The following is a 12,182-nucleotide window of genomic DNA, read 5'->3' on the forward strand; positions in this document are numbered from 1 at the left end:
TGGATTTTTCAAAAACTCTTGCATTTTTTATAAAAGTTGGGAGGAAAATGAGGCAATTTTCAAGGTGTTTTAGTACCTTTTACTAAAAAGATAACCACTCAGGCTAGACTTAACCAATCAAGCTCATATTTAACCAGTAGGTGCGTAAGAATGTTGGCTACAAAATGTCGGGTCGGTTTGTTGAGAAAATGTATCGTTTTCGAGATATTTCAATTTTACTGAAAAAACTCCCAGCTGGTTCTCTTAGCCCTTAAGTACCGCACTTCCATCATTTCTGAAAAGCTAGCAAGATACTGTAGTGAACCGGTCCAGTAATAACAGTAATTTTGATGATTCACGTGATTTTTCTTCTCGTTTCGTTTCGATGCTTTCCCCTCACAGGATACTACGCCAACAACTTCCCATCGCTGTCGGACGTTAAGAGCAACAGCACCACGACGGTTCGCGTCAAGAACGAGCACCGTGGACTGCACCTGAACAACCTGTCCTACGTCGGACCCATCATCATGGGCGTTGGCGGTGAGTTTTGCAGAACTTTTTGAAGATGTTTGAAGCTTAAACAGTTTCTTCTTCTTTGTGATATTATCCGAGGATTATTCCCCCCTAATTTGTATTCATAACATGTTAGCCATCTTTAGAGTGCAAAAGATCCCGGTGCCCTCTGCACTTGCTGCACCGTGAAAATCGGGTCCCGTTCTAGGGTTGGTCCCTTCTGGGATATTCTCGGTGCGTTCTTCCTTCGGTACAGTAGCATGGAAATAAAGAAGAAAATGCAAGTTTACATTTAATAAACTGATAAATAAACCAGCAAAACTCTGTACAATATATATATGAGCAGTCAAGTGGCTTCGGAAGTGGCAGCTGGCAACCACCTTGAAGCTTGGGATGATGAATGCAATTTAATCTAAAGATGTATTTCAAATGAAATGTTCCTATTTAAACCATCTTTTGTAGAGGTTTTTTTTTGTTCAAAGTTCTTTGTAGTGACATTGTGCGTAACGTAATCACCTTCACCTTTTTTGACAAGTATGATTCCGGTTTCATATTTTTTTTCAAATTGTAATTTTATTGATACCCGAGCAGACGGGAATAACTTGGGAAGGTCAGTTTTTGATATTGTGAGAAGATCGAAATATGTTATTTGGATGATCGGATTAGTTGTTAAAATAACAAAAATCAATAACAAAGATTTGTTCAAAGAATAACTTAAACTGTTATTATGTTGTTATTGCAATAACAAACCAACACAGCAAAAAATCCGATGACAAAATCGCATGCAAAAGCGTGCACATCACCTTCGTCAAAATAAACACATAATATTACACACTGCATGTACAATTTTTGCAAACACAAAAAAAAAGTTGTAACCGACGGGATTCAAACCCAGCACCAACAGTAAGGACTGGCGCCTTAGCCCACTCGGCCATCAGACAGATGAAAAGCTGTAAGGATAAACGCATATATGAGCTTGACATTTCGGTTAAGTAGGTTTCCCATACTGATGGGCTACATATTTCAGGGTGTAATATTACACAGAATTTCATAAAATAATGCAAAGTTTATTTTACACCCAGGCCTTTTACACGCAGCTGGATTACTACTTTTTTAGCTGTGAATAACACAGAAGGAATCATGAACGAATAACAAGATTTGTTATTTTGTGCGGAGAGGTGGAGCAGGATAATAACAAAAATTGTTTTTGAACTGGTATGCCTCCATAACAAAAAAAGTTATTGTTTTGGATTATTTGCAATTTGCAAATAAACCTGCAGTAACCTGCAGTTGCCATAACTCCTCTGTACTAGTCAGGGCTGCAGAGTCGGGTAAAAGTTGCTGAAAATTAGCTGAATCCGATGCCGTCTCCGAGGTCTCACTCCAGCTCGAATTTCAACGTCAGCTCCAACTTCCTGGCTCTGTGTAAATAATAACATTTCAAAAATTGTCAATATTTAAATTTATTCTCTTAGGGAATATTACAAAATTAAAGTAGGAGCGGCCGTGGCTGACTGGTTACGGTGTTCGCTTTATAAGCGAATGGTTCTGGGTTCGATGCCCATCTGCTCCCAACGAGAATGTTAAGAACATAGAAATCTGAAATGATGAATATGAATGAAAAATCAAAGTCGCTCGAGGCGCGGTTCGATCCCCCGTCCTTTGGATTGGTAAGCAAAAATGCTAACCACTACGCCATGACGACTTGGTGAGCGTAGACTGGAATTAGGAATACTGTTACAGAGAGCGAGTTGTGGCGCTATAACCACGGCAAATAATGTCCAGGGCATTCGTGGAAATACAATGTCCCATCCCAGAGGGTCCCGGAGTACCAAACATTCTTAGCATGGTGCTCCCATCGAATACAACCAAAATCTCGGAGCGTATGGTGGTGTGTCCCCACGCTTCTTCCTCCCCTGTCGATTCAGAATTGTGTTGTTGTTCGAACACTCAGTGCTCAAACTCAACCCAATTACGAGTCATCTCTGCGATACGGCTTTACGCAGTAGGCCTGGCCGCTTTAACGCTTGTGATGTTTCAATGCATTTCTAATGCAATGGCGCACTACAAACGTTAATAAATGACAAGAAGAGTGCTAGGCGTCATCTAACCTAAGGCACTCTCCAGGATCCCTTCGAAAGATTGGCTGCGCTAGGGTCTGATTAGATTAGGGAATATTACAAAATTAAAAAAAAAAAACATCTTTCAAAATTTAATTTTATCGGATTAATTTTAGCTTAAGCACCACAAATAAATGACCCTGATGAAATTGGTCAACATTATTCCATAGTTCTTCCCGGGCAGACGGAAATAACAAAATTAATAATATTTCAACAATAATTCCTTTGAAAATAACAAAAAGTGTTATTATTTCATCCTGAATTTCAAGTTCAAGAAGATAAAATAATAACAGTTTCTGATAAAATAACAAGATTTGGTATTGAAGTGATATTATATTTAAAATGTTTAATAACACGCTAACAAGAGGAAATTTTATACATTTCAAAAACTCTCCTAATAACAAGATTTGTATTCGTTTGGTATTCTGACTTAGAAATAAAATTATCATAAATTGCATAAATGGAATAATTTTTATGTGTCCATAATACAATCTGTTATAACTTTTTCTTTTGTTAAATATGTTTAGATCTTTGGTATAATTTTGTCCAATTTCGTCGGGGTCATTCACGCAAAAAAGTTTTGTAGAATCAGCCTGTACGAGGTTTGAATCAACAAAATTTTTGTTGAATATAATCAACGCCGATTTTTCGTTGAAACAAATCTTGATTTTATCGATTCCACAAAAGTCTTTTGTTGTTTTGAAAAAGCTGCTTTGGCGTTTAGCGTTGATTCAACAAAAAAAATTGATTTTCAAATCAACAAAACGTTTTGTTGATTCAAATATGCCTTATTTTTCTGCGTGTTATTTTGGCCATGAAATGGGGTCCTTAAGCTTAAATTATTCTAAAAAGTTGAAAATTTGAAAGTTGATTTTTTAATTATTTAATATACCCTATAAAGGACTTCGCTAATATTGGATAGAACTATGGGATAATTTTGACCATTTTCGTCGGGGTCATTATTTTAGCCATGAAATGAGGTCCTCAAGCTAAAATTAATCTAAAAAGAAGAAATTTTGAAAGTTGTTTTTTTTTTTAAATTATTTGATATACCCCCCAAGTAGCACACTTTATTCGCCAAGAGATTTCCGAACTGCTTGTTGAACTCGTTTACTATGTTTTCCCAACGTCCCTGAAGACTCTTGAACGCTGGAAAAAGCGCACGTTTTTCTGTTGTTGAACATCTCTTCATCCGTCAGAAATGTGCGTGGTTTAAGTTAGTTTTGCAAATGCAAATCATCCTTGCATAGAGAACGTTTGCTAAACATGTCATAAGAACTCTTGACTATAAGATTCTGAATTGGGTCAGGTGAACGTTGTTAGAACCGTTTAACAACATCCTGCCTTTACGATTCAGAAGTGAGTTAGGAAAACGTTTTGAGAACCGTCCAAGAACATATCGTGGCAGACAAGAAATTTAAAGAGGCTTTTCATAATATACGTCCCATGTTTTCGCTTTAAACATATTTTTCTTTATTTTAAACTTTATTTTTGTGTAATGTCACTTTACGATACTTTAACTACTAGTTTTGTGATTTATCAGTTTTGACAGGGATACGATGAATAATAAAAATATCAACCAAAACAAATCATTTTATTTTATTATTATGCTTATTATTATTATGCTATTTTTCAATTTTTTGAAAACTAATCAACATCGCTTGCTGCTATATACTCTGCTGCTGGTTCCCCCGGTGGCTGCATTTTCAGTTTTCCTTTTTGATGAAGAATCCTCACGGCAAGTATCGAACCCTCGATCACTCCAAATGTCAAATCCGGGCGCGCGTCTGCATCTTTCCGCGAGGGGTTATGTTGGATGAGCAGGCCTAAACGTCAATTAGAGGTCTGCGGTCATCTAGCTTTTACCAAGTACACTAACAGTTTGCTAAAACTTCCCTTGAACATAAGCTGTTTCTATTTTTAGAACTATCTGTGCTTGTTTTGTCAACATGTTCTTTCTCGATTTTTATAACACGAAGGCAAACTACACATAAACAACTTGTTTACGAGAAATCCCAGCCGAAGCCAAAGGTCAAATCTACTATGTTATCATCGAACTGAAATGAAACATCATGTCTGCAAATGTCATTTTGCTCTCCGAGTTCTACAAGCATGTTTCATTTAAGTCAGAATAAACTTCGAAATGAACTTTTCGTAATCCGGTGCTAGATTTGGCATTTATGTTACACAACCATGTTTAACAATGGTTTTTTGCAGTGCTGTTAAACGTTAATTAACGTTAACGCGTCCGTTAATCGTTAAAATTAACGAGAACGCGAACGGAGCCTACGTTGATCTTAACGAGAACGCGAACGGAACACGTTAATTAACGCCGTTAATTAACGTCGTTAATTAACGCGTTAATCCTTCTGAGGCCCCGACTTTGAAGGCCTGTATCTCCCAAATGGTAACATCTAGCGGGTTACTTCCAGTTGCATTTTACGGACATTAACTGTGACTATGAGTTCCCGGTGAGGTTATTTGTCCAAAATTATCACCGGTTCCGGCAACCCGGAACATCCGTCAAGCATGTTTTTTTAAAGCTTTTGTCATTCAATCGACATTTGAGCCAATGTTATGAAACGTTGTTTGCAGTACATAGGTACACTGTCTACCTTGGGCAGTTCAGGGCATCTGTGGCCACTCCGGAACCGATTCCATGGTACCACGCAAATGGTTCCGATGATTGTGATGTTCAAAAGTCGACATGTTGCTTATCAAATTTAGTGAAATGAAACTCATTAATCAGCTATTATCATGTCGGTATCCTTTGACCCGATCGGACCAATCCGGAACCGGTTACCGGTGACCGGAGGAAGTGTAGTGAGTATAGGAAAAGTCCTTTCATGCGACATATCAAACTTCATGAAATTGAAAATTATAACCAATGAAGGCCAAACTGACGTCAACAGGGTTGATCCTTCCGGAATCGGCCATTGGAGGCCACAGTGCTTCCCCCATCGCAGGTACATCGCACGCCTGCTACCAGCAAACCTTATGGAGCCAAAAAATAAAATGACATTTATTTGGACTGCTCGCTCTGTGTTACTTTGTGGCTATATACAGTATGTAAAAAAAGTATTTACACCCCTTGGGCACTATGCACATTTTGTGATGAAACATGTAAACAAGTTAATGTTGACATAAACCTAGTACTACGTTTTGTTCAGAAACTCATGCCGAACATTTTGCTGCAAAAAGCTCATGAAAAGATGTTTTCTATAAAAATTTATATAACAAATACTATTACAAAAATAAAAAAGGTGCAAAAAAAGTTTGTACACCTTTCGAAAAATTAACATAAATAAAGTTATTTGTTGACAAATCACCATAAATCCAGTCTCCCAAATCCAAATAGGCTTCCTTGACTGATAAAAAAATAATTTGGATTGAATATACAGTTTACTAATTACTTAGTATAAAAGTTTATATAACTCTGGAAATTCTAAATAAAACTTATCTAAACTTAATTTTGCAAACTTTCACTTTAACTAAATGTCAATATATTACCATAGAATTGCTAAATAAACATTCTGGAGTGGGTATAACACCGTTTTGGGGGTCTTTGTATCGCTAGAATAGATTTTTCGTTGGAATTTCGTACCAACCCGGAATTACGTCGTCGAAAAATCCGCCGGCATCCGAACCGGTCCACAATTCACAAGTAAACCTATGTGGCATCGGAAAGGGCATAAAATTTCCGATCTTTTAATACCCATACATCTAGGTTTTCTATAAAACCCAGGTTTTTAAATACCTGGGCAAAAAGTAAGTTTGATCCACGAGAACAAAAATTACGAAATTCCATACATTTTTAGCAGATTGCTCAAACGAAACCATAACAACGTTTTTGCCTAGGTATTTAAAAACGTGGGTTTTATAGAAAACCTAGATGTCTGGGTATCAAAAGATCGGAAATTTTATGCCCTTTCCGATGCTACATAGGTTGACTTGTTAATTGTGGACCGGTTCGAATGCCGGCGGATTTTCCGACGACGTAATTCCGGGTTGGTACGAAATTCCAACGAAAAATCTATTCTAGCGATACAAAGACCCCCAAAACGGTGTTATACCCACTCCAGAATGTTTATTTAGCAATTCTATGGTAATATATTGACATTTAGTTAAATTGAAAGTTTGCAAAATTAAGTTTAGATAAGTTTTATATAGAATTTCCAGAGTTATATAAACTTTTATACTAAGTAATTAGTAAACTTTATATTCAATCCAAATTATTTTTAATCAGTCAAGGATGCCTATTTGGAGTTGGGAGACTGGATTTATGGTGATTTGTCAACAAATAACTTTATTTATGTTAATTTTTCGAAAGGTGTACAAACTTTTTTTGCACCTTTTTTATTTTTGTAATAGTATTTGTTATATAAATTTTTATAGAAAACATCTTTTCATGAGCTTTTTGCAGCAAAATGTTCGGCATGAGTTTCTGAACAAAACGTAGTACTAGGTTTATGTCAACATTAAATTGTTTACATGTTTCATCACAAAATGTGCATAGTGCCCAAGGGGTGTAAATACTTTTTTTACATACTGTACTTGTATTGGTTGGCTGGTTTTAAAATCATTGACAGAACATTCGGAAGTGGTTCCGTAACGCAATCTAGGAGGCATTGAACTAAAAATCAGGCAAATTTGACAATTGACGTAATAAACAGCAACTACTGGCTCTTTGATTGGGTTTCCATGGTAACCGGCGAGATGAGAGTGTCAAACCTAAACAATTCAGCTGGCTACTTGGCCTACTTGGATGCAGTGCAATGGGACTCCAACTGCGTACCATCTTGTAGCCTACAAACTGCAAGCGCACTGGAGTTTAAAGGCTGGTCAACCGGAACCAATACAAAAGTGTAAGTGTATATTTCCTGAATAAAATAAAAAATCTACATATTGAATCATAAGGCATCGACATGCTTCTAAGTGGACATAATTTTCAATTTCATGAAGTTTGATATGTCGCATGAAAGGACTTTTCCTATACTCACTACACTTCCTCCGGTCTCCGGTAACCGGTTCCGGAGTGGTCCGATCGGGTCAAAGGACACCGGCATGATAATAGCTGATTAATGAGTTTCATTCCACTAAATTTGATAAGCAACATGTCGACTTTTGAATATCACAATCATCGGAACCATTTGCATGGTACCATGGAATCGGTTCCGGAGTGGCCACAGATGCCCTGAACTGCCCAAGGTAGACAGTGTACCTATGTACTGCAAACAACGTTTCATAACATTGGCTCAAATGTCGATTGAATGACAAAAGCTTTAAAAAAACATGCTTGACGGATGTTCCGGGTTGCCGGAACCGGTGGTAACTTTGGACAAATAACCTCACCGGGAACTCATAGTCACAGTTAATGTCCGTAAAATGCAACTGGAAGTAACCCGCTAGATGTTACCATTTGGGAGATACAGGCCTTCAAAGTCGGGGCCTCAGAAGGATTAACGCGTTAATTAACGACGTTAATTAACGGCGTTAATTAACGTGTTCCGTTCGCGTTCTCGTTAAGATCAACGTAGGCTCCGTTCGCGTTCACGTTTAGGTTAACTTTTAACGATTCCGTTAAGTTAAACGTCGTTAATTTAAACGTTTAACAGCACTGGTTTTTTGATCAAAATTTTAACAATTTACCAATTGTTATGACACTTGTTCAATAATTAACGTATGAAAACGCTTGTGCAGCAATTGTTCAACAAAAAAAAAATAAAAGGCGATGTTTTTCTTGCTACTTGGGCCCCTAAGGGACTTTACTAAAATTGGCTAGAACTATGGAATAATTTTGACCAATTTAATCGCGGTCATTTATTTAACCATGAAATGGAGTCCTTAAGCTTAAATTAATCTGATAAATTGAACTTTTGATTTTTTTTGTTATATTCTCTAAGGGAATTGATTTATTTATTGAGAATTTTTGAAATGTGAATAACAAAAACTGTTATTATTTTCACAGAGGCAGAAAGTCGGAGCTGACGTTGAAGTTCGAGCTGGAGTGAGACCTCGGAGACGGCATCGGATTCAGCTTATTTTTAGCAACTTTCACTTGGAGTCTGAATCTGTGAAGTCGGGTATTTTTGGAGAGCTGAAGTCGGCGTTGACGTCATATCCTGCATTCAGAGTCGGAGTTGTCTCCAATGTCTCCAATGTATTCAAAGTCGCTTGAATTAACCCGACTCTGCAGCCCTGACTTGTACAGAAGAGTTATGATTTGTATGGGTGAGCCATCGACACAAAATGGCTGTTTTGGTCATAGGAAAGGCTCATACAAATATTGAGCCAATTAAAAAAATATAAAAAATCAAAATGGTCGAAATCGGCCGATTTTGTAAGGAATCGCTTAGCAATTATTAAATAGAAATTTCTCCTTTATTTTGAGATACAAATTTATGTTTGAATCTAAAAAAATGCTTTTTTTATATGCATTTTCTTGAATTTAGGTAAATGTTTTATGATAAATAAAATTAAATACAGTCGACTCTCTGGCTGTCGATCTTCTCGATATCAATATTGCTCCATCTATCGATGAATTTTTCAGTCCCTTCAAACTGCATACTTCGATTGGCTTTATTCCTCGATATTTTCTCTTGCTTGAAGGATCTCTTCCTCGACGGTTCCTTGGATTCTGTTTGCTTTAAAAATCTCTTCCGGTTGTCAATATTGTCACTATCTCATGGCTTGCATAGACATTTTTCTTTGCGAAACGAAGCCTTGAAGGGTCTTTGACATTAGTTTGTTTTTGTGTGCTGGACGTTGCCATGATTCTCTCCCATAGCTGGGTACAAAGAAAAACATATTTTCAATCGAGTCTTCATTTTGCAACGTTCTGTAAACTGATGATTCTCTTCCTCGACGGTCCCTTTGATATTGACAACCAGAGAGTCGACTGTACTATTGTTATTTAATTCAAAAATCGGTTCTGCCTGGTTTTTCTCAATTTTTTGTGCTTTCGTCCTATTCAAAAAGGAAAATTTAAAAAAAATGGGATGGGGCCATCCATAAAGCACGTGACCACCTTAGGGGGGGGGGGGGAAGGAGGTTCAGCGATTGTCCACGCTCCATACAAAATATTTGTGATGATAAAATTTGTGTCAGATTTCACCAAAATAGTCCGATTAAAATATCATTTCTCGGTTACCAAAACAATGTGGGAGGAGACGCATGGTTTTTTTTAAATTGTTCGATTTTTTATGTTAAAAAATGTACCAACTTCTCGTCAGTCCGCGTGGACATAAAATCAAATTCTGTCGATTGCATCGGATTCGGGGATGCCTTTTCTCTCAGGAACGGATGAGATATCGTTAATCCCTTGACACAAGTTTTATTTTGTCGAGTAGTGTAATTGATAACCAAGTCCCTTCTTGCATCCCGTCATTCACTGTCTTTTTTCGAAACTCGATAATGGCAGCTTGCACTCTGCATACCCAGTCATTTGGTGGCTTGGAAACGCACCGTTCGGGGGCAGCCAAGTGTCAACAATTTCGGTCAGCCAAAATTGAACAAACACATAATTCATTTTAATGCCCGGTTCCCATTGCGCCCGCTCAACGCTTCCCGGTTAAGGACGAGGAAGTTTTTTTTCACGACTTTTTAATTACTTTAGTTCGAGAACCGTTGCTGCTAATTGGGCTCGTGAGAGGAAGTGGGTGGTGGTGACGATGAGTGGGGATGTAATTCGACCCACCCACCCACTCTCTGATGTTTTGATGATGAAAGGAAATCATCATAAAATGACGGTAAACTGAAACTACCTTTTTTCTCGTTTTTTTTTTTGATCGTGAATTTAATTGTCGAGCTTCAAATGGTTCATGATGATGGTTTTGAAATGTTTATTTCGTTGGTTGGTTGGTTTTTATTTGAGAGGATTTGGCAAATAAAGTGATAAACGTGATGACGATTTAGTGCTGATTTTATTTTCCTTTTTAAACCAATAAAAAACTGCTGTAAAAGCTCTCTCTTTGTTTGCGAAAAAGTGTATTAAGCTTCTCCAATAAAATTAAGGCCTTCTGGATGCAACCCTCTGAACTTGTATAATACATTATTCAAACAGAGCATCATCCTTCAAATTCATCCACCATTTTCGCCTGTTCAGAATACAAAAAAAAACGACTATAAGCTCCGGCATGCGCCCAGCAGCAATCCATTTACCCTTGATATTACACTTTTTTTGCCAGAGGAGGAAAACTTTTAATACAGGAAATTCTTTACGTGAACTTTTGCACTTTTTCTCAACTTTTCCCTCCTCTCTTATTCTGGGTCTGGATGTTGGCAAAAAGAATGGCCAACAAGCCCAAGTTGTGGGAGGGTGAAAGGCCAGAATAAGTTTGCGACTCGAAACATGGCTCAGCGCTCTGGGTGGGAAGAAATCCACTCAATTTAGGGGACTTTAAGTGGCTTCCAGTGGATGGTGAGTATTGGAGCTACCAGCCGAATGCAGGACCGTTGGGAATTTGAACAACATTTATGGAACTTATTGATGGATATGACAGATATGTTCAAGTTGTTTGGACCCATCATATAAATTAATTTTGTTTTCATTTTTTTTTTGCAAATATTTCACATAGTTTTTATCCGAGGATATGATGAAAATAGCTGAATCATGAAATTACAGAAGAGCAATTCTGTACCAAAACCGGAAATGAATTCAGTTTATATTTTTTTGATTTGGTTCAAACTTTGTGAGGTTTTTCCCTAGGACCAAAGAAGCCATTTTGTGTTGTTGGTTTCTGTACCTTTTCAAGACATTTTCTGATCGATTTGGTGTCTTCGGCAAAGTTGTAGGTGTTGAGTCCTTTAGCCAGAAAAAATGACACAGGGAAATTTTTTTTCCAATATTTAAATCAGCTCATTTTTCACAAAAAAAAAATCTTGCTAAAAATTATTTTGTTCAGCACTTCAATGCATGCAATAAAAATTGCAACCGAATTATATTTTTGCCTTCCTCACCTCACTGAGGCAAGGCTATAAAATCACTCGAAAAATGAACTTCTTAAATACACCTCCTACACCCAAAACTGGCATCGCTAGTCCGAGAGAATGATGGTCTCGAGTCGAGAGAATAGTAGTACCATTCACGGACGCAGAGAACACAGCTCGAGATGGGCGATACAACTATTCTCTCGAGGTTCATTTGCAAAAAAAGTTCATCCGTCAAACAAAACACCAAAAGTGTCAACAACGGGAATCGAACCAGAGACCTTTGACAAACCAATCCAATGACTTAGCTGCCTCGGCCACCACAGCTTGGTGACCAAGGAGAAGTCAGAAGTCGATGTATGACACTTGTTGGAGATTTATTGATTCAACTAACGAATGAACTCATTTGTTATGATGGTGTGAGTTGGTACCATTATTCTATCGATTTTGGCACTGAGCCCTCAATAAATTTTGAGAGAACGATTATCTCGATTCTGAATTTTGGGTGTAGATATACCTTCACGTATACCTATCAACTCAGAATCAAATTCTGAACAAATGTCTGTGGGGATGTGTGTAGACATGATTTTTTTTCCACACGATTATCTCAGAACTGACTGAACCGATTTTGGCCGGATCCGC

At 37.5% G+C, this 12,182-nt stretch overlaps 1 protein-coding gene across 6 annotated transcripts in view; it reads left to right on the forward strand.

Annotated features, from left to right (window-relative positions):
• Positions 1-12,182, forward strand: part of LOC6031304 — an 84,945-nt gene that overhangs the window by 34,386 nt on the left and 38,377 nt on the right. For all 6 annotated transcript variants that reach the window (XM_038264147.1, XM_038264142.1, XM_038264148.1 and 3 more), the window contains one exon: positions 382-519. In XM_038264147.1, coding sequence (XP_038120075.1) covers positions 382-519 — 138 coding nt within the window. The remainder of the gene's footprint in view (positions 1-381; positions 520-12,182) is intronic.

Source organism: Culex quinquefasciatus, chromosome 3 (assembly GCF_015732765.1).
Source record: "Culex quinquefasciatus strain JHB chromosome 3, VPISU_Cqui_1.0_pri_paternal, whole genome shotgun sequence".
Classification (NCBI taxonomy): Eukaryota; Metazoa; Arthropoda; class Insecta; order Diptera; family Culicidae; genus Culex; species Culex quinquefasciatus.